This window comes from Pristiophorus japonicus, chromosome 4, assembly GCF_044704955.1.
Source record: "Pristiophorus japonicus isolate sPriJap1 chromosome 4, sPriJap1.hap1, whole genome shotgun sequence".
NCBI classification, from domain to species: Eukaryota; Metazoa; Chordata; class Chondrichthyes; family Pristiophoridae; genus Pristiophorus; species Pristiophorus japonicus.
Window position 1 is genome coordinate 252,515,525 of NC_091980.1, and position 23,164 is coordinate 252,538,688.

The 23,164-nt window shown below is 43.1% G+C and overlaps 1 protein-coding gene across 2 annotated transcripts; it reads right to left on the bottom strand.

Moving 5' to 3' along the window:
• Nucleotides 1-316: 316 nt before the first annotated feature.
• Nucleotides 317-14,416, bottom strand: eif5 (eukaryotic translation initiation factor 5). Of its 2 annotated transcripts, none has more exons than XM_070879331.1 (12): nt 14,334-14,416; nt 14,047-14,207; nt 12,572-12,851; nt 12,405-12,486; nt 11,017-11,189; nt 10,564-10,675; nt 10,336-10,466; nt 9,945-10,106; nt 7,003-7,164; nt 6,752-6,916; nt 5,895-6,035; nt 317-5,609 (listed from the first exon to the last, which is right to left on the bottom strand). In XM_070879331.1, exons 3-12 carry the CDS (start codon nt 12,641-12,643, stop codon nt 5,514-5,516), a joined length of 1,296 nt encoding a protein of 431 aa, XP_070735432.1. In that variant the 5' UTR covers nt 12,644-12,851; nt 14,047-14,207; nt 14,334-14,416; the 3' UTR covers nt 317-5,513. The 2 variants fall into 2 exon arrangements, with proteins under 2 accessions (XP_070735432.1, XP_070735433.1); XM_070879332.1 differs by having other exon boundaries at nt 14,035-14,207.
• Between the last annotated feature and the right edge of the window lie 8,748 nt (nt 14,417-23,164).

Sequence of the window (23,164 nt, forward strand, 5' to 3'; positions counted from 1 at the left end):
TCTAATTCACATTGCACAAGAAACAGAACACAAGTTAGAAGTAAAAATTTAGCTTAAAAGGTATGATGTAGCAGCCATTAGAATGTCCTGGCTATAACCCAAACATGATTGGGGGCTAAATACTGTAGCTTCTAGGATTTTTCAAAAAGACAGATCAGGAAAGTAGATAGATAAAAGACAGTATTATCACAGTAGAAAGATTTCAATATGACTGGGTAGAACAAAGGATGCAAGATTCTTGTGGTATTGTCCACAGACCTCCCAACAGTAATGAGATGCAGAGAGAGATCAGGGAAGCATGTAGCAAACACAGTGGTTACAATGAGAGATTTTAATTTTCATAGACTGGGAGAAGCAAAACAGCTCAAGTAATAAAGGCAACAAATTTCTAAACTCTATTCTGGAACAATAAAACTGACAAGAAATAAGGCCATATTAGATTTAATGAGTAACAAACCAAAGTTAGTTAACAATCTGACAGTAAAGGAACATCTTGCAAATAGTGACCATATGATTGAATGAGGGGGAAGAGTTACAAACCAAGGTTTTAAATTTAAGGCAGGCAAGCTTTGAAAGGATGAGAAATAAATTCATGGTAAACTGAGCTGAGCTGTTAATGGATAAATTATATACAGTGGAAAGAATTTAAAATAAATTTAGTACAATACAAAACCAGTACATACCCAAGACAATGTCTTCACTATATGCACTTAAGCACCACTGGTTACCAACCAAGGCAAGAGAGACAGCAGCAGGCTAAAAGGCTTACACAAATGGATGAAAGTGGAAATCCAGCAAACTGGAAGAGCCAACAAAATAAAATATGAAAAAACATACAACACTCGACAGCAAGTTTTAATAAAGACAAAAAGTGGTAAAACGGAATGTGGGTGCAATAGAGATGCAGATGAGACTAACAGACAAGATCAGGCATGTTAAGTGAGTATTTTGTATCTCATTTCACATTGGCAAAAGGAGACAACACATCAGTGGTGCAAGGGAAAACTAAAAATAAGTCAATGGAGGAGCATAGATGTAGTGCAAGTAGCAAAATGGTGGAACTTAAGATGGACATCTCCAGGGCCTAATGGTTGCCACTCTAGAACATTAAAAAGGGAGTAAACTGCATGTGCATTAACTACAATTTCCCAAAGCTCTCTAGATTCAGGAATTACACAACTGCAAACATCACTCCATTATTTAAGGATGGAGGGCTAAACCAAGTAACTAGACCTCAGTGCAACAGTTGGAAGTTACCAGAGTATCTGGGACAGTGACCAAGAAACTCCACAAGTATTAGTCACTATGATGTGTGGTGCATAGGTCATGCCTGACTAATCTCATTTAATTGTTATTTAAAATCACTGGCATAGAGTATCTATTGACATTGTCAATACTAAAAGATTGTATACAATGTTCCTCAAAACTGAAGTGCAGAGAGGGGTAACCTTATGACAGGTATGACACAGCTTTTCACATGATTTGGATGAAAAGTTTTATATCCAAGTGTGCAAGTGATACTACTTAGGAGGTAGAGTAAGTTGTGTGAGTGGAGAGCAGGAAATTATAGAAAGGGACAAGTGAGCAGGTATAACTGGCAGATGGAGATCAATGTGGGGAAATGAGGTTTGAATCAGAAAATATACATTTGCCATGGAAGGGAACGGTGCAGATTTAGAACAGTTAAATTGAGGTTGCAAAACCAGAATATCGTGGGGGGGGGGGGGGGGAGAAAGATGAGCTAATCGAGGCATTATAAATAAGAGTTTGATAGGGTAGATGCAGAGAAACCATTTTCTGAGAGAATCCAAGAAGCATATGTTGAGTAATGGAAAGAGCTTTCTTCTCAAAGGCTGGAGCATGGTAGGTCAATTAAGACAATAGATTTGTTAGGCATATATCAAGGGATCAAGGCAGGTAAACTGAGTAGATACAAAGCCATGATCTAAGAATGGCAGAAGATTGAGCAGCCAAGATTTGATAAATTTACAGAAAAGATAACCAGTAGCTATGTAGTGCCGTATCTATAAAACAGCAACATTTGAAGCACCCAAGCCAATATTCAAAATGATCTTGCCTACTATATTTCAGTGACTGTTACAAGTTTCATATGTACATTTAATCATTCCTATGCTCAATCTCAAAACTAGTTGTTTTTGCCTTCTACCCCACCTCCCTCTACAAGCAGGATTATACATTCCTTGGCACATTTATTTTAATCACATCACCGAAGTCTGAGATTCACAGGCAATTGATGGTAGACAAGAGCTACCTGCTGCAATGATTATAATCCCGGTAAGACAGTACTGACCAAAATCACATTACATCGTAGACGGTAATACATTACACAAAGTATTGCCTCCCAATATAGTAATGTGGTTTACAGTTTTTAATATGACTGTGGTGGGGGGGGGGGGGGAGGAGGAATACAAGTGCTTCCAGCATTAGTTTCAGATTTCCAGCACTTGCAGTTTTGCCTCATCTATATGCACTAGCTTTCATCAATGATACAGTATAGTTGCCATGTATCAATGATAGTGCAGATGCCACTTAACTGAGATTGTTCAATGACATCTAGAGCATGTTATGCATTACATACATTACAAGTCACTTGGTTGGAAGAACATAAAGACCAAGCCATCCCAAAACCTCCATCAAGACAAATGTTAGGAAATCTAGCCCAAGTGATATTTTCCTTTTTAGCAACTTCAAATGCTTTCATTCTATCCAAGGGTTCAGAAGTCTTTAAAGGAGGGCATTTATATAACCTGTGAGGGAGGGGGTAACAAATGCAACCAGCCCACTCCCCCTTTATACACATCTGGCCCACAACCAAGCAGCTTTTGGTAGATTAAGGCCCAACTGTTCGTTGTGGTCCAGGAATGCCACCCTCCACTCCAAAATAGGCACACAACAGCCAATAAATCTGTCCCTGGTTCCTCCATGTCTCCATTGGGGGGGGGGGGGGCTAATGCCTACATGTAGCAATGTGGAAATAGAGATTGCTCAGATACAAGAAGCAACAGGTGACATTAGCACATGTGACAGAACTAGAGCGAACTTGATTTACATGGTTATTTTTCTACATGAAAATGTCCAAAATAAAATTAAAATTGGTGATTGCATTTTGGGCTGATTCTGCACAAATGCTCTGTGATTCATTCTCGGCTTTTAATAACCTAAAGTCAAGGGCCTAGCCAGGTTGTGTTGTAGATACTCAAAGATGCATACCTGAAATTCAAAGCCATTTTGCCTTGACTGTCACAGGGTTCACTACAATGCAACATACTTTGTAGGGCTTGCTACAATCCTAGTGTTACAAATAAAACAAAAGATTGTCAGGTGGGCCATTAACTGTCTTGACTAAGGCTATAGTGACCATTTTGGTGTAGATATTGACAATGTTTTTAAATTTAATAGTCAAACAAGGCAAGTCCTTATAGCTGACAATTCCAACTTAAAGATAGAAAGCATTTGGACTTCCATCAGCAGGACAAGTGAAGGAGAAATGAAAAATCTAATTAAGGCCATTAACAGTAGACATAGGTTCTCAATAACTGAAGGCATCTCAAGAGGCTGAGAGCCAATGACAGCAGCTGCCTTTTCAAAATGTGACCTTAAGATAGGGGATTTGGTACCTTCAAAAAAAAAAGACATGGCAACTTAAAGGCTGTAGCTGGGAGATGCATGGCTTGCATTGTAATTCCAGTCCCATCTGCAACAATTAGTCCTTACTTGGTTAGATACTTTGCTTATGCACCCATATCTCACTGGCTGTCCTCCATCATTCCAAGAGCTCAACTCCATCCAACTAGTCATGGCACTAACACCTTTGGCTGGATATTGAACACTTAAGCTTAGAAAGTTAAACATATGCAGCAGTGATAGACTAAGCAAAAATCAAACTCTTAAATTCACTATTATTGGCTAGACTATTGCAGTTAATAGAGGGTGCTCAGTCTGTTCATCTTCTGTCTGGAGTATAGACTAAAGCTCAAAAAAGCTAGCATTTGAAGTCAGTCCTGGATTAAGATACACCTCTCCTCCCCCACCAGCAGTTTTTGCTACAACTGCAAACAGCATAAAGTACCAATCAAGATCCCAAATCAAAAACTAAAGAATGTCAGATTTTAAATTCTGACTAAGCAAAGAAAATTAGCATTTTATGTGCTTCTTGCATCAAGATTTTTTAATAAAGTTGTACAGGACCTTGCAGCAATATATTTCTGAAGACTGGATGGATTTCCAAGCTGTTTGGAATTCAAAGCTAGAGGTCTCACTCAAAATGCAATTGTCATTCAAAATGCAAAGAGAATCCATATGTTGCTCAAGCTAGATCTAAATCATTGACAATAAAACAGAACTAAATGCAAAATTAACATCTACCATGCCAAACCTTAATACTCAAGAAGAAACTGGAAATGAAAAGGACAAGATAGGAAAATGCATTTAAGGCTATGCATGGTTCACTAGAGGGAAAATGCAAAAAAACCTTATTTCTATGCCACCAGATTGGAGATCCCATCTAAAGTTCCAAACGTTCATTGTCACACTATGTCCATCAGCACCAGCTATTGCATCCACAAAACCAGTGAATGAACTTCTATTGTTGCTTATATTGCATAAGCTGCTGGATTCACAATTTGAACTCCACTGACCTGCTGGTTAAATTGGAGTTTATGGCTACTTACACAATGGTGATGTTTTCTGTATTACAAGAACATAGGACTCCATGGTATGTAGATGGTGGTACACCAGTTGGCACCCCCATGCTGAACAACCAGTCCACCCCATCATTGGAAAACTGATTTGTGCAATCAGAATTTAACAGACTTGACCCAACAGGTAAAGACAGTGCTATTCAGTTACTCTACAATTGCTGTCTGCACTCTGGGCTAGTGTTGGGTGGGGTGAAATGCAAGTGTCACACTGATGTGCTACCCAATAATCCCCATCATTGGGAAATGGTTCAGTTATGTTACCTTCTAATCAAATAGCCTATTAACAATACAATCTTGCATATGACTAGGCATTTGATGAGGTAACTGAACATGCAGCCATACCAGTGAACCAGGTCCATCATGAGTGGGGGAAGGAAGAATAAAAACTTCTGAAGTTATCAATTGTTGGCAAATTACAGTATATGCACTGAATAAAAACCCAAGTGTTAGAATACAGAACACAATCCCCTTTAATTTGTAATTTACATCCCTGTATAAATGTGCAGTAAATGCAGAAATGTTGCCCAATATCAATAACAAAAAAAAGAGTGCCATAGACCAAACTGCTAGATTAGTAGGACCGTTCTACCATTTAGACTTGGGACATGCTGTCTTAAGAGTTCCTAATTGGTAGGTGGTGAAGTGTCACTAGAGCAAAACCATTGTAGAATTTGTGCAGCAGAAACTGATTTCAGCAGTTGCAGGTTAAATATGGGAATATTTCTTCATTACTGTGACTCTTCCACTGCAAGAAATCAAATAGGCAATTTTTCCCCCCAGTAAAGCAATACATCAAATAGCATCAATATCTATATCGTCTTCCTCCTTTGTCTTAATGGTTTTCACAGTTTCCACTTTCAGTTCTCTTGCAGAGCTGTCATAAACAACCTGTAAACAAGTAAAATCAAAAATTTAGTGACAGTATACACAACAGAACACAATAGTCATGTACAGAATCAATTGGAACATTGTGTTAAGGACATAGAATTGCAGAAGCCAATGCCAAGTTAGGATAATTACCCACGCTGATAAATGTACGAGCCTAGCAGCTTAGTTTTGCAAATTGCACCCCAACTTCTCTAGATTTGTGTTCAAGAATCTACACACAAGTTGGTTGTCAATATTCATAAGTTGCATAGGAGCCAATGCAGATCTAGCATTCAAAACAATTACCTCCACATCTTTCTCTGCCTCATCCTCTTCTTCCTCCTCCTCTTCAGATTCCTCCTCAGCTTCTTTTAGCCACTTAATAAATGGATCCGCCTTCACATGTATCTCTTTGGCAAGTTCCTTTGGGACATACTTCTTAGATACCTGTGCAATACGATTCAAGTTAAATTATACCAAGAACAGCCATTTCTGCCTAGTCATTTTTATCTGATCTGCACAAGACATTGTTTAATATACCTAAAGCTACAGAAAAATAGCAAATGTGTTGACAGGATGAATGCAATTTACAATTGCTACAGGCAAATAGCCACATCACAAGCATGCTTCAACAAGGTTTTCGGAAGAGCACAGAAATAGCTCTAGTTCAAGATTTTCAGTGTCAAGACAAAATGCCTCCCTTCTGCACAGAATTCTTTGCACCACCTTCCCCAATTGCTAGTAATGCAAAAACCTGGGAGAACAGGGCAGAGACAATAAACCCAAAACAAATGGACCAAATTCAGGAAGGAAAAAAAAAATTTCTGCCACAGAAGGAAGATGGGTAGGAATTAATGCACAACTATTGAGACAAAGGTCCAAGATTAAATGAACACCCTCAAATTACACATGATCCTCTGCATTAAAGCAAATTCTTGCCTTCATAAAATTTGGATTTCCTACCATGCATCCACTATCTGAATTTGAAAACCAGTCATTGGTGTTGCACAATTAGGACATCCCCTACCCTAGACGAGCCTCTTACACTAGAGATATTGTATTTAGCTAAAAGCAGGTAGCAAGTTAAATTCTAATTTCAAGCTGAATATTTAGCATTCAGTCTCCTAAATCAATTCTCAAGTTGAATCTGCACACAAACTTACTTTTTCAGCCCAGGCAAGGATGACCTCTTCCTCCAGGAGATCAGCATCATACAACTCCTTCAGGACATGCGGAACTCTGGGAAGCAGTTGATCCCGATGTATCTTCACCAGACACTCAAAGCCACCAAGTAAATACTTCTGTGCCTTTTTATTGCCATGGCAGAACTATCAAGAAAACAGAGTTTGTCATGCACTATTAAAACATAAAGCGACATTCATTGTCTAGTTTTAAGGGGAAAAAACAAACTTACACGTAGGAAGTGCCGTTTATATTTCTTGATCTGCTCCCTAATGTTCTCATCAAAAAGCAGCTCACTCAATATGAGGGGGCCCATTGCTATTACATCCAGCCTGTCAGCTTCTGATAGAAGGTCTTTATCAGCAGAGTCAATAATGCCTTCTTCCTTCTTTTTCTGTGGAGTTAAAAGTTACACGATTGTACATGTTTAGAGTCAACCATTTACTGGACACCAAGTTTGGCCATTACATTTGATATTAGACAACATTCTCCTATACATTGCTAGGTGATTACTGTCGACCCCAAAATAGCAAGATAGAAATGTTTTAAAAAGTAATGTGGTCTCCTCTGCACTGGGGAGACCAAACGCAGATTTGTCAACACCTCTGTTCAGTCTGCAATGGTGACAGAGCTTATGGTCACCTGTCACTTTAATTCTCCACTCTGACCTCAGTCCTCCTACAATGTTCCAATGAAGTTCAAGGAACAGCACCTTATCTTTTGTTTAGTCACTTTACAGCCTTCTGGACTGGACATACAGTTCAACAATTTCAGACTATAACCTCTACCCACATGGTGTTCCCTTTCCTCGCTTTTTAAACACCCCCCCCCCCCCCTATTTTGTTCCTCTTTCCCATGGCAGCTGGTAATCATTCCACCATTCACACTCCATCTAGACTCCCCTTTTGTTTCCTAACTTGCGCTATTACATAAGAATTAAGAACCGGAGGCACTATCCAGCTCCTCGAGCCTGCTCCGCCATTCAAAAAGATCATGGCTGATCTGGCCGTGGACTCAGCTCCACTTACCCGCCTGCTCCCCATAACCCTTAATTCACTTATTGGTTAAAAATGTGTGATTTGAATACATTCAATGAGCTAGCCTCAACTGCTTCCCTGGGCAGAGAATTCCACAGATTCACAACCCTCTGGAAGAAATTATTCCTTCTCAACTCGGTTTAAAATTGGCTCCCCCATATTTTGAGGCTGTGCCCCCTAGTTCTAGTCTCCCCGACCAGTGGGAACAACCTCTCTGCCTCTATCTTGTCTATCCCGTTCATTATTTTAAATGTTTCTATAAGATCACCCCTCATCCTTCTGTACTCCAACGAGTAAAGACCCAGTCTACTCAATCTATCATAAGGTAACCCCCTCATCTCCGGAATCAGCCTAGTGAATCGTCTCTGTACCCCCTCCATGGCTAGTATATCCTTCCTTAAGTAAGGTGACCAAACTGCACGCAGTACTTCAGGTGCAGCCTCACCAATACCCTGTACAGTTGCAGCAGGACCTCCCTACCATCTCAATTTGGCCCATCACCACCTGGGTCTTTCAAATCTCCTGTCTTCCACCCCATCACAGACCTTCCCTTTTGTTCTCGCCGCCGCCACCCCCTTTCCAGGGCCCCAGCACTTCCTTAAGAATGTCACATTTCAAACTATTGCCAATTCTGACGACGGGTCACCGACCTGAAACATTGGGTTCAAGTTTCGGCCCAAGTTGCTCCTATTTTTTTTGGAGCAACTAGTTTAGAATGGAGCATCTTAGAAATTGCAATTCCCAGCATTTAGTTTGCTCCAGTTCTAGTCATCTAAAATGAAACTATTGCAACAGATTTCCCCCCCCCAAAAGGGGGCATGATCAGCCACTTACAGCTGCTTTGCAAGTTTAGGCCGTGAAAACTTACTCCAAACTAACTTAGAATGGAGTAAGTGTAGATTTTTGTATGCTCAGAAAAACCTTGCCTACACTTATAAATCAGGCGTAAGGAATGAAAGATTTGGGGGGGGGGGGGGGGGAAGGGTGGTGAGGGAAGGTTACAAATATTAAACACTTGAATTTTACAAATAGAGCTATCAATAAAACCAATACATCAAAAAAACATTTCTACTACTCACCTACAGCATCGCCCCCCCCCACCCCCAGAGTGCCTCTAGGAGGATGGGGAGGGAGAGCAGGCGGAGCACAGGTTGGGGGGGGGAGGAAGGGGTGGGAGGGCAGTAGAGGAAGGGGGGGGGGGGGCGGGAGGGAGAGGCTGAACAGGCTGGCAACACTTCAGGCAGGGCAGGGGAGGAGGCAAAGGCTGATTGGGTGTGTGGGGGGGATGCTGAACAGGAGGGAGGTCCAGTCAGATCTTCGCCCGGGGAGCCCATACAGCCAGGGTCAGGCCCCTCACATGCAGCCTCGGGGGGCCTGGAGCTACTGCACATGCGTACACACGCTAGCACGCATGTGCAGAGGTCCGGCACTGTTTTCAGCACTGGGACGCGGCTCCGCCCCCGACCCCTTATGCTGCACCATGACAAGCACAAAGACATCATGAGGAGAGCAAAGAATCACAAGGTTAAGTTTGACGCCTCTTCCAGAGTCAGCGCACCTTCGAGATGCGCCATTTTTCCCAGAGGACGGAAACTTGGGCCCCATTAACTCCTGTTTCGCTCTCCACAGATGCTGTGATTTCCAGCATTTTCTGTTTTTATTTCAGATTCCAGCATCCACAGTATTTTGCTTTTGTATTCATTTTCTTCAGATGTGAAAGACTTTTCTTTACTCTAAGCTAGTTATTCAATCAGAAATCAAGAACTTAAGCATTAAAATTTATAGAAACCACAAACTCAGTTGTAGCTAATGCATCGCAGTGAATGGAGAGAACATGGTTGGGTATAACCCAAAGAAAAACAATTTTAAGACACGGCTATTTTTATCATTTGAAAAAATTGGGTAAGTTTAGAAGCACACTCCCAAATAGGCTTTGATCTTTAGTAGACCCCCAAAAGAAATTTCCCCTCATGACTGTTGGTTATATTATATTAACCTCATAATACTAGCTGTATTACTAGAATGTGAAATGGATGCTGAATTCCAAGTGACTATTTTCAAATTAAAAACAGGAAATAAATAAATTCACAAATAAGCACCGAAGAGCCATGCACCATTACATATGAACTATTAATACCTTGACAAAGTTGTAGAATAAATTCACTCGCTCTTCCAAAGTTTTACCCAGGTCATCACTGAGAGTCAAGTTTTTGGCATGCTCACTAATTTCTCCCATTCGACGCCGCTGGGCTTCTTCTGTGGTTTCTTCACACCAATCTTCATCATCATCCTCACCAACCTAGGAGAGAGTAAAGTTCATCAAATCCTTATCCCAAAAATTCCATGTGAATATAAAATAGATGGATTTACTTTAAAAGCTACATGTCTTGTCAAACAGCATACTTGGACGAATGGAACAATTTGATCCATCATTCACCCTCAATGTTAGGCATTTAACTGCTGCCTGTCTCCCCCACGTAACTAACTTGAGATCATCTTGCATGACCTTTATTTGAATAAAATATTACCACTGCATCTGGAGCATCAATATCATTGTGGGTGGATGATTCTGAATTGGACACTGATCCATTCTCTTTGTCTTTGCCTTTTTTATTTTTCTTTTCTTTTTCTTTCTTGGCTGATCCACCGTCCCCATTTTCTGCAAGATAAAAATCCACGTCAAGTACTTTTAACAAAATCTGGGGGGGGGGGGGGAAAGAGGATCAAACTTTGCACTTGGCCAAGTCCAAACTTACCAGGTGGATTTTTAAGAATGAATGTGCAGAGTTTGTGACGTGTGTCAAGCATGCCTCGGTATCCACAGGCTTTACAGGAAATACCAATTGTTTGTTTCTTTGGATTGACATGCTAAAAGTGAAAATAACCATGTTATAATTTTGATGCAGTAACTTTGTTCAAGAAAGGATTATTGCCATTTGGACATCCATCCAAACCACATGCATGCCAATACAGTATTTAGGGTACAAGTTAGATCATTAACTCATGAAGGCCACATTATATAAAATGAATGACAATTTAAGATCTACCAACTGACTCAGTGGGTGGCATGACACTTGGAAAGTGCACCAAGCTTCAAGACGACATTTACCAGTGACTGCTTTTAAATGTCACTGAAGGGCTTCTGGCTAGGGGCAAGGAGAAAAAAACTTCACTGCTGACAAAGAATTTCATTCTGATTTTACACTCACCAGGTCAGTTTCAGGATTATCACACTCATTACAAAGGACAAATTTCCTAATGAATCCATCCAGCATGTCTTGCAGCTTATTCGCCTCATGAGATCCATTCACAATATAACGGTCATTCTTTGAATCAAACTGGGTCTGAGCTCCCAGCTCACAACCAAAAAACTTGGTGGGATCTGCAAGGAAAATAGCATTTCATTTAAGAAAATGAAGTTTTACCAATCTGTGGTATATCCCAAGTTACTTCAATAACCCCATACACCTCTCCAGTCTCCAGGAAATATATATCAAAGACATACAAAAGTCACCACTGTGGAAGGTAAGGGGGGGGCGGGGGGGTGGCTGCATGCAGTCATAGAAACACCACACAATTTAAATGCTTGTTTAGCTCATATGCTGACAATCTACATGAAACAGGCTAGAATAAGGCAATCCAAATTGAAGCAACAGGACAAGATGCCCCAAGCCCCAGAAATTCTGCCATTAAAAGCCAGATCTCATAACTGCAGGTATCTTCCACCTAGATGTTTTGCAATGCTTACTCCATTGGCAAATAAATTCTTAAAAGCAGCAGCTTGATAACTAATTCAAATGGAAGGATTTTAAAAGATTTTATGGCCAATAGTGCTCCATGGCACATATACACAGCCAATGAACATCTCTGGGCTGAAAAAAAAAGTATAAGCCTATACAATGGATAGCCAAATGTGATGCAGCATAATCAAATTTGATTTCAAAATTCCCAGGTTGCAACAATCTAATGAATGCAGTAATTTTAGCACTGATGCAAAAAGTATGATCACGGATCCATCTCTACTGGTAGCCAAATACAAGGCTTGGAAAAATACGTTGACCCAGAGATGACTGGGAAATTCAATTATGAAAAAAGTTGCAAATTCCACAAACATTTGTGGCTTTTCCCCCCCACCATCACATGGAACAACCACGACAGTTTAAATCTACAGTATATTGCAGGATTGTAGTTACCAGTTCCAATGCTCTGGACGTATTACTTCAATTGACCAATAGGTGGCACAATCCAACTAATTGGCAAAACATTTTTTGAATGCAGGGAAGGGGAAAGCAGTTAACAATCCACTTTACAAATATTTGTAATCTCAAACTAGAATACCAAAGAAGTTAGACATGAACTAGGTGACAGTTTAAAAAAAGAAAATACCACAGAACTAATGGGAATGTAATGTTAGCTAAGATTTGAAAAATATCATTCAGGAATATTTTGCATATTCATATTTAACAGTTCTGTGCAGATATATAATGCAATTTCATAGCAACATTTAATACCTCAAATGAGAGATGTGGGAATTTAGTTACCTAGCCAACTTTGGAACACCAAATGGAATATAGATGGTTATAACTTTAGTACTTACAAGTTGGAGGCCGATTAAGCGCCTTGGCAACGTCAACCATGTTGACTATTACTGTCTTTATTCCATTCCCTTTGCCCTCGACCTGAGGAAAATCATGTTTTAGTTTACAACAGTGAGGTTCCCAACTAAAACCAATTCAAGTACAGGCTATTTCCAATCAATCTTACCTTAGCAATCAGACGGGGCATTTTGTACCGATAGAACTGGTCAGAAACACTGCGGTTGACGTTGACAGCCATTCTGGTTTACTATTAGATTTATGAGTAAAGTGAAAAGATCGTTGAATGGAATTTTTTGGTATCTTCTGTCTGAAGAAGAATGGATGACATAAACAATTGCAACTGTACTCGGTCTCTGACATGAAAAAGTTTGCGCCACTTAGGCTACGAGTTCCCCGCTTGTTGGTTAGGTTTCCCCGACACAGGTACCAACGGCTGCGCAACAGCTCTGTAGTTAAGAGACAGAGAGAAAAAGAGAGAGAGAGATTAGGCAGGAATTCAAATGGCTCTCAAATTCAGACATGAGAATAGTTGCAGTTACTTCCTGTAATCCACTTCTTGCTAATATGAGAGCCCAAGGATTGCAACAAGGATTAATGACTTGAACGAGTCTGAATGCACTTGAACATAAAAAGGCATTATGGTATTCACAATCATCATTCTGCAGACAAAATACATTTTCAAAACAAGTTGAAGTTATTTCAATTCCTTAAAAAAGATAAAGTAAAACGAAAGTCTGGCTTTAAAAACAGGATTGATAATCAACATTGGGGGGGGGGGGGGCTGAAACCCCCCATCAAGGCGCACCTGGATTTCTAGGGCTGTAAATGTATAAAACCTACAAAAAAAATCACAAAAAAAAAGGGCACGTGAAAAGTGTTTGGCGTGTCCCCCAGATCGGGGGGCACTTGATTTAATTTATTATGTTTACTCAAAAAGAGTTGTATAAAACCTAAGTCAGTTAGCTCGGTACAGCATTAACTAGATTTCAATTTTTTTTTAAATCAAGATCAAAGTGAATACAGGAAAATGTTTGCACATTTCACGGTCACACATTCCAAACTTGAATAAATAAAAGTCCGTAACACTTATCTGTAAGCCACGGTTATAGAAGAGCTAATGAAGCCGACAAGAATCAACGCTCACTACAGTAAAAGCGGCTATCCAGGTGGCATTTTTATTGGTGGGGGGGAGAAAGAGAGAAAGGAGAATAAGAGGGAGGAGGCAGCCGTGCGCTGAGTCATCCTTGTTGCAGCAGCCGCCTCCGCAACACGTGAGGCACTGCCTAGCACCGCCATGCGCAGCACGCACTTCACTCATTGCGGAGTTAAAAAATATATAAAATCCTATTTATATGTATAATCAAGCGTTTACATCGGCTGGCGTTCACTAAGAGCACCTGTGCTACTCTGCGAAGAGACCGCCGCGATTACAAACAGCTCCCGAAGTAAGTTGTGAGCCGCCAGACCGGTTGGTGCATAGTGCGTCACACGGAGGGAGCCGCCAGCCAGCTCGGCTGGGGCCGCAGGACGCCATTTTGAGAAGCTCACGTCCTGCTCTTGCAACACGTTCCAGCGCCTCGCCACCCCTCAATGCCCCCCCCCCAAAAAAAAACCACTACCCCTACGTACCGAATCTCTTACCGTTTTCACAAAACAAAGACATAAACACAAGCCTAATCGCTCTTGGATATGGTGAACTACTAGGACGGCACGTCACGGTGCCGAGACGCCGAACACCTTCTGTGCGCAAGAAATTAAAAAAAAGCCCTTCCGTGGAGCGAGACGCCCTCGTTTGCGGGAATCTGTGGAGAAGAAAAAAAATTACAAAGTCAACGTGAAACGTAAATTGCCCTTAATTCGATCATTTTGGCTGAGTAAATTGTTAACGAGCTCGCCCTCCCCTCGCCGCCTTCCATCCCCGCGCTCACCTCCACGACGTTTACCCAACAACCAAAAAACGCCTTTCTGTACCAACGCCAGTCAGTGGCGGCGCAACGTAACTTGCTGGGACACAGGACCCGCCTCATCTCCTCTGCGATTGGCCGTTGCGTGGTTACCCGCTTTCCTATTGGAAAACCGTCATTAATGCCATTGTTCTGCGTGGCCAACTTGCCAGTCATTCAAAGTTACGTCATTGCGCAATGTTCTCAAGTTTGGGTGACAGAAGCGCGTGAAGGGCGAGCTGGTCCCGCGATAGCTGAGCCCCGTTTCAATTGGCTGAGCAGTCACAGGTCTGAGCGCTTGAGTGGTGATTGCATCATGCGTGCGAGAGGTTGGGAAATTGAGGGCTATTGTCTTTTCGTGATTGGGTAAAGTGGGGCAGTTCAAGTTTCTAGAATTGGCTGTAGCATGGATGAGTATCCAGCACAGTCATAAAACCAATATTAAAATATATAGACCAAATTCACTTCTAGCTTGTGTCTTTTGGAGATTCCATATGACGACAAAATATAATGTATTAATAACTGGAAGAAAGGCATTTAATCAATAATAAAGAAAAGAACTTGCATTTACATTGCACCATTCACGACCTCAAGGACATCCTAAAACACTTAACAGCTGATGAAGTACGTTTGAAATGTAGTCACCGCTGCTCGCGGCCTTCCGCGAGAGGTGGGCGCCGGAGGGACTGGAGTGCATCATCACGCCCGGCAACCAAATTTTAATTTGATTTTATGTTTTAAAGTTTAATTTGTTTTAATTGCCGGGGTTTTTAGTGTCCCCCTTCCCTTTTATAGGGGGCACTTGTAAAATTTATGATTTTATTGCCCCCCAAAAAAATCACAAAAAAAACAACAAAAAAAGTAAAAAAAAAAGGGCAGTTGAAAAATGTTTGGAGTGTCCCCCAGATTGGAGGTCACCTGATCTAATGTTTATTTTGTCCCCCCCCCCCCCCAAAAAGAGTTGTAGTCACTCCTGCTCACGGCCTTCCGCGAGAGGTGGGCGCCGGAGGGACTGGAGTGCATCGTCACCCCCGGCAACCAAATTTTAATTTGATTTTATATGTTTTAAAGTTCAATTTGTTTTAATTGCCGGGTTCTTAGTGTCCCCCTCCCCTTTTATAGGGGGCACTTGTAAAATATAGGTTTTAATGCCCCAAAATAAAAAAACACAAAAAAAACCCAAAAAAAACATTTATTAGAAAAAGGGGCTGTTAAGTGTCTGGAGTGTCCCCCAGATCGGGGGGCACTTGATCTAATGTCTCTTTTGTTCCCCCCAAAAGAGTTGTAGTCACTGCTGTTATGTAGGGAAACATGTATTGGCACATGCAGCGGAGTCTGGTCTGCAGTCGTCTTGGATCCCCTTGCCACTGGACCAAGACCTTGCTCTGTCAAGCCCGTGTGGTGGCTGGTGTGTAAAGGCCACCCCATGTTAAAATAATTCACACACAGGCATCTTCCACTGTTTAAAATTAGTTCATCAGTCACCTGAGTACTCATTTTTAGTGTGGAAGCAAATCATCCTCGACCCCGAGGGATTGCTATGATGATGATGTAGGGAAACACAGCAGTCAATTTGTGCACAACAAGGTCCACAACCAACAATGAGATCAATGACCAGTGCTGGTTGAGAAATAAATTTTGGCCAGGATGCCAGTAGAACTCTTGCTCTTCACATAGTGCCATAGGATCTTTTACATCCATTTGAGAAGGCAGACAAGGCCTCATTTTAATAGCTGATCTAAAAGGTAGATCAGCGCGTCTGACTGCAGCACTGAAAAGTCAACGTAGATTATGTATTCAAATCCTCGACTGTGGCTTCAACTATTTTAAATCAAGTGCCCCCCTTGTTAAAGAGGCACTAAAACCAACAAATAATCAAATTATACTTTTGAAAAACTATGGTCAAATTAAAATTTGGTTGCCGGGAGTGATGATGCCTCTGGTGCCCGCCGCGAGCGTACTGGTGGACACCACGTGTCTCATCTCCAGGGACAGCCTGGCTCGAATGCACCCGTGGAAGAGAGGCAGGCAGTTGGGCTGAACGACCGCCCACTGCCTGGACCAGTTAATGACCACCTTGGCCATGCCCAGGAGCAGTTCTAAGAGGAGGCCTTCCAACCTGCCAGCTCCCCTCCACACAGGGTGCCCAAAGATCAGGAGTGTGGGACTGAAGTGCAACCAGAATTTGAGGAGCACTCCCTTCAAATATTGGAAGAGGGGCTGGAACCTCACACATTGTACATACACATGGAACACGGACTCCTCCAGACCGCAGAAATTGCAGGCGGCCTGGGAGGCCGTGAACCAACTTAAAAACTTATTGCACGGGACTGCTCCGTGCAACACCCTCCAGGCCAAGTCTCCAATAAATAAAGTCAGGACTCCTGCGTAGAGAGCACTGCATTGGGGACCCTCGCCTCCTCCGGCTGGCAAGATGGTGCGCCATGGCGTGTCCAGACGGCAGACGAGGATGGCAAAGTGGCGAGTGTGCAAGAGTAGCTCATACAGGAATCCCCTCCACGCAGAACTGAAAGGCACGGAGGAGATTTCCCGGAGGAGGCTCAAGTTGTGAGGCGCTGGCTTCAAAAGTGGCTTCAATCTGGAATGTCTATCCTATGTCGTGGTCACCAGAACTGGATGCATGTTCAAGATATGGGCCCTGAATTTGCGGTAGGTTTGACGGTGTCTACCGCTTTTGAAACTGACCGCACGTTCCGGATTTCTGCATGCGTTAAATCTCGAACTTGCGATCTGTCAAGTTCCGAATAAACAGATGATCTGCTGTGACTTTCAAGTCCTCATTGAAATGATGTGCTTGCAAAAAGTTGTGCTAATTGCCCACCTACTGCACGTCAATTATGCTGGAAAATTTACGGCTGGTACGAACAGGCATAAAATAAATTATCAGGCAGCTGTAAAGGCTTAGTTTGAGGGATGAGATTGTTTTAATCTTTTTTAAAATTTTGCAGTCTTCCAGTAAATAACTATACTTACGCCAAAGTATTCCCTGTACCTTTTAAAGCCAAGTACTGTACTTGTCAAATATAATTAATATCACACCATTTAATTTACAAGTTCTTTGATGTCGAGTTGAAATGTTTCCTGATGGGCTAGTGAAAGGAGCACCACCCCACATGATCCCAGGTATGCTTTCGCACAATGGTGCGCCCTTGGGCCACCATGCTGTGCACAACTCTGCAGCGATTCAAAGCAACTTCTGGAAGGATGGTTCACAGCAAGTAAGTGCAGAGTCCGTTCGGAGGTCGGCAGCATACTCCTTATGCCACTGATCGCAAATCCAGGGCCATGGTCTGACCAGAGTATGGTAGTTTGATCACAAATTCCACTGGCTTATGTTCTGCTGTTTTTGGCTATGGAACATTTTTAACATTTATTGAAGTAATTAATAAAACATATTGTGTTCTTTGAAGAATGTATTGTACATTGTTAACAACGGATTTTGTTTATTAATCCATTCTATAAAATGTGTGTAAGTGTCGTCACATGAGGAAAGGGCCTGGGGCCCTTGAAGTTTCACCTCGGCATGACTTACTGGATTCAGGAGAGGAGGACTTTTTTTTAAAGACAGTTGTAAAATAAAGAAAAAAGTCTGGGTCAAAAAAATTAAAAGTTTCCCGGAAAAAACACATCACAAAAGCTATTTGTCCAGATTCTGCTGCTGCTTTTTCCTTTTTATGTTGGAGGTTATAAAATGATGTATCCTAAGGCAATAATAACATGGACGAATGTCTCACAATGTCAGTATAGGATAGTGTGCAACCTTTGTGGTGCTAAAGAAACAAAGGTCATGAAACAATCTTTAGAGCTATTATTGTATTAAATAGGATAAAATTAGACTAAATCAGTAATGATTGCTTTAAATGAACATTGGCAAAAAAGAATCAGAATAGATCAAAATGAGAAACTGTTGAATGATTATCCTATTTTTAACAGCAATAGACAGACTGGTTCCTCTGGCCTTGGTGTTTCAATACTCTTATGTAAGATTTAATGTCGAATTGAAGGAGCTCATCCATATGAGATTGAGGACTTACAAGTCCCTTGCTTTGTGAATACCCAGAAATGTGTTTTTCGAGAAGATTTTGACTCTTCCTACCTCAGTTGGTGACTCATGTTAGAGCCAGCATGATATTGCTTAGCAATAAAATCAAACTCAACTTTTGGAATTGACATACTATCACGAGATGTCTAATTGAGACAATGCAACAACACAAAATATTTTTCCATGTTAAAAATTCAATTACAGAAAAAAATTTGGAAATATGTGGAGGAAAACCTGGTGGGTTAACTCAACATCTATAACATGATTTATAGAACGCTGGAATTGAAGATGTAAATCATCAAGAGATAGAGTATTTAAACCCAGAGACTTGCTCCAATCTATGGACAAATAAAATGATATTGCATTAATAATGACCTTAACTTAGTTGTGTAAAGTTAATAGTGTTATGTATTTAACCCCTTGTAACCTGTATTACACTACTACCAGAGGGCCCACCTGTTGGGAGTCCCAAGGGATCCCAGCATCCCTTGGGAGCATGGTATATAAGCAGGCCACCCACGAGGTTCCTGACTCTGGAGTCTTATTAAAGGAGCTAAGATCACACTTGCTCATTGTACACAGTACTCAGTTTCATTCTTTATTATGAGTGTACCAATTGGCGACGAGGCAACAAACAACCGCGCGAAAATGCAAAGAACAGTTGGTATCCTGGAGAAGTTCTCAGAAGGGGACGATTGGGAGGCCTTCATGGAGAGACTCGACCAATACTTCGTGGTCAATGAACTGGAAGGGGACGAGAATGCTACCAAACGAAGGGCGATCCTCCTAACTGTCTGTGGTGCAACAACTTATGGCCTCATGAAGAACCTCCTAGCTCCGGCAAAACCAACAGAGAAATCCTATGAAGAATTGTCTACACTGGTCCGGGGGCACCTAAATCCTAAGGAAAGCGTTTTAATGGCGAGATATCGGTTCTACACGTGTCAACGATTGGAGGGCCAGGAAGTGGCGAGCTATGTCGTCGAACTAAGGTGCCTTGAAGGACATTGTGAGTTTGAGGGAATCCTAGAACAAATGCTTGGACATGAGAAAAAACTCCGAATTTAAGTAAAGCCATGACGATAATCCAGGCATTTATGTCCACCAGTGACAACACCAAACAGATTTTGCAGAGTAAAGAAGTTTCGGCATAAAGTAACGTCGATTTCGAGCAGAAATATACATGGCAGAACATACACGCCGGCTGTTGCTACCCGACCTCAGATGACCCAGAGTCCGCCATCAATTGTTAATGCGAGGCAATTAACACCTTGTTGGCGTTGTGGAGGTGATCATCGGCCCCATCAATGCCGCTTCAAGCACTATGCGTGCAACGGTTGCAGAACAATGGGACACCTCCAGCGAATGTGCAAGCGAGTTGCAAACCCTGCAAACCATCACGTTGCAGAGGAAGATCGATCCACTGTGGATCAGGCTAAATGGGGGACTCGTACCGAGGAGGCAGAAGTGTACAGGGTACACACATTCACCACGAAATGTCTACCAATAATGCTGAAAGTTGAGCTGAACGGTATTCCAGTATCTATGGAACTGGACACAGGTGCAAGTCAGTCCATAATGAGTAAAAAGGCCTTCGACAGGCTGTGGGGCAAAAAGGCACATAGGCCCAAGCTCAGCCCCATTCACACCAAACTAAGGACTTACACCAAGTAACTAATCAGTGCAGAAGTCAAAGTCTCCTATGATGGAGCAGTACACGAACTCCCGCTGTAGATTGTGCCACGGGATGGCCCCACATTGTTTGGCAGAAGCTGGCTGGGAAAAATACGTTGGAACTGGAATGACATCTGTGCACTTTCGTCCATCGAGGACGCCTCGTGTGCCCAGGTTCTGAGCAAGTTCTCATCGTTGTTTCAGCCAGGCATTGAAAGCTTCTCGGAGGTGAAAGTGCAGATCCATTTGGTTCCTGGTACGCGACCCATCCACCACAATGCACGGGCGGTACCATACATGACGCGTAAGAAAGTGGAAATTGAGCTGGACAGGCTGCAGCGAGATGGTGTCATCGCGCCGATGAAATTCAACGAGTGGACTAGTCCGATTGTCCCAGTACCTAAAGAGGACGGCACAGTTAGACTTTGTGGGGACTATAAAGTAACGATTAACCGTTTTTCGCTACAGGACCAGTACTCGCTACCCAAGGCAGACGACCTATTCGCGACCCTGGCTGGAGGGAAAACATTCACCAAGCTGGATCTGACCTCGGCCTACATGACGCAGGAGCTGGAGGAGTCTTCGAAATGCCTCACCTGCATCAACACGCACAAAGGTCTGTTCATCTATATCCGGTGCCCGTTCGGAATTTGGTCGGCAGCGGCAATCTTCCAACGGAACATGGAGAGCCTGTTAAAGTCGGTTCTTCGCACTGTGGTTTTCCAGGATGACATACTGGTTGCAGGTCGGGACTTGAGCACTTGAAGAATCTGGAAGAGGTTCTTAGTCGGTTGGATCGTGTGGGGCTCAGGTTGAAATGCTCGAAGTGTGTTTTCCTGGTGCAGAAGGTCGACTTCTTGGGAAGAAGAATCGCGGCAGATGGCATCAGACCCACCGATGCCAAGATGGAGGCCATCAAGAACGCGCCAAGACCACAGACGTGATTATTGTGTTCCTAACACAGATCACAGGGCGGTTAAAGTAACAGTGACCTCAGTCTTTAATAAGACACTCCAGAGTGAGGAACAGCCCTTAGGGTCTGCCTTATATACAGTGTTCCCAAGGGATGCTGGGATCCCTTGGGACTTCAGGGGATGAGCTCCCTGGTGGCAGAACATGGGAGTGCATGCTTTACAGATACACATCACTCCCCCCGCCAAAGTCAAAGTGAAAACTATTTACAAGATGAGGCGGTCGGGAGCCTTTCTTTCCCTGGTGGACCGCCTCGGTACAAATGTCTGTTCTGGTGTGTTGGCTGTGCCCTCGCTGGGCTGGTGTGTTGTTGGCCCTGCAGGGCTGCTAGGTGAGCCTGGTCTTGCTGGGTTGTTGGGCGTGATGGGTTCGATTTCCTGGTCCGGCGTGGTGTCGTTGATCCTTTGGGTGTGTGTTGTGGGCTCGAAAAAGGTGGTGTCTGCTGTGGGTTGTTCAGGGCAGTCTGTGAACTGCAGCCTCGTTTGGTCCAGGTGCTTTCTGCAAATTTGTCCATTATCTAGTTTGACTACAAACACCCTATTCCCTTCTTTAGCTATCACCGTGCCCGCGATTCACTTGGGACTATGTCCATAGTTTAGCACATACACAGGGTCATTCAGATCAATTTCCCGTGACACAGTGGCGCGACCATTGTTTACATTTTGTTGCTGCCGCCTGCTCTCTACCTAATCATACAGGTTGGGGTGAACCAGCGAGAGTCTGGTTTTACGTGTCCTTTTCATGAGTAGCTCAGCCGGGGGCACCCCTGTGAGCGAGTGGGGTCTCGTGCGGTAGCTGAGCAGTACTCGGGATAGGCGGGTTTGGAGTAAGCCTTCTGTGACTCGTTTAAGGCTCTATTTGATGGTTTGTACTGCCCGCTCTGCCTGCGCATTGGAGGCTGGTTTAAACGGGGCTGAGGTGACATGTTTGATCCCATTGCGGGTCATGAATTCTTTAAATTCGGCACTGGTGAAACATGGCCCGTTGTCACTGACCAGTATGTCAGGCAGGCCGTGGGTGGCAAACATGGCCCTCAGGCTTTCAATGGTGGCGGTGGCGGTGCTTCCCGACATTATTTCGCATTCAATCCATTTTGAAAAAGCATCCACCACCACCAGAATCATTTTACCGAGAAATGGGCCCGCATAGTCGACATGGATCCTCGACCATGGTCTGGAGCGCCAGGACCACAAACTTAGTGGCGCCTCTCTGGGCGTGTTGCTCAACTGAGCACATACGCTGCATTGCCGTACACAGGACTCTAAGTCAGAGTCGATACCGGGCCACCACACATGGGATCTGACTATCGCCTTCATCATTACTATACCCGGGTGTGTGCTGTGGAGATCCGAGATGAATGTCTCCCTGTCCTTTTTGGGTAGCACTACGCAGTTACCCCAAAACAGGCAGTCTGCCTGAATGGACAGCTCGTCCTTTCACCGCTGGAACGGCTTGATTAGCTCTTGCATTTCAACGGGGATGCTGGCCCAGCTCACATGCAGTATACAGTTATTTACTAGGGACAGCAAATGATCTTGGCTGGTCCAAGTCCTAATCTGGCGGGCCATGACAGGGATTTATCATTTTCAAATGCTTCCATGACCATCAACAAGTCTGCGGGCTGCCCCACCATCAACAAGTTTGCAGGCTGCGCCATTTCCACCCCCGTGGTGGGCAATGGTAGCCGACTGAGAGCATACGCGCAGTTCTCGGTGCCTGGCCTGTGGCGGATGGTATAGTTATATGCTGATAACGCGAGTGCCCACCTTTGTATGCAGGCTGAGGCATTAGTATTTATCCCCTTGTTTTCAGCGAACAGGAATGTGAGGGGCTTGTGATTGGTTTCCAGCTCAAATTTGAGGCCAAACAGGCACTGATGCATTTCTTTACCCCGAACACACACGCTAATGCCTCTTTCTCAATCATGCTGTAGGCCCTCTCGGTCTTAGACAAGTTCCTGGAAGCATAGGCGACAGGTTGCAACTTCCCCGCAACGTTAGCTTGTTGTAATACTCACCCGACTCTGTATGACGACGCGTCACATGCTAGCACAAGTCTTTTACACGGGTTACACAATACAAGCAGCTTGTTGGAGCATAAAATGTTT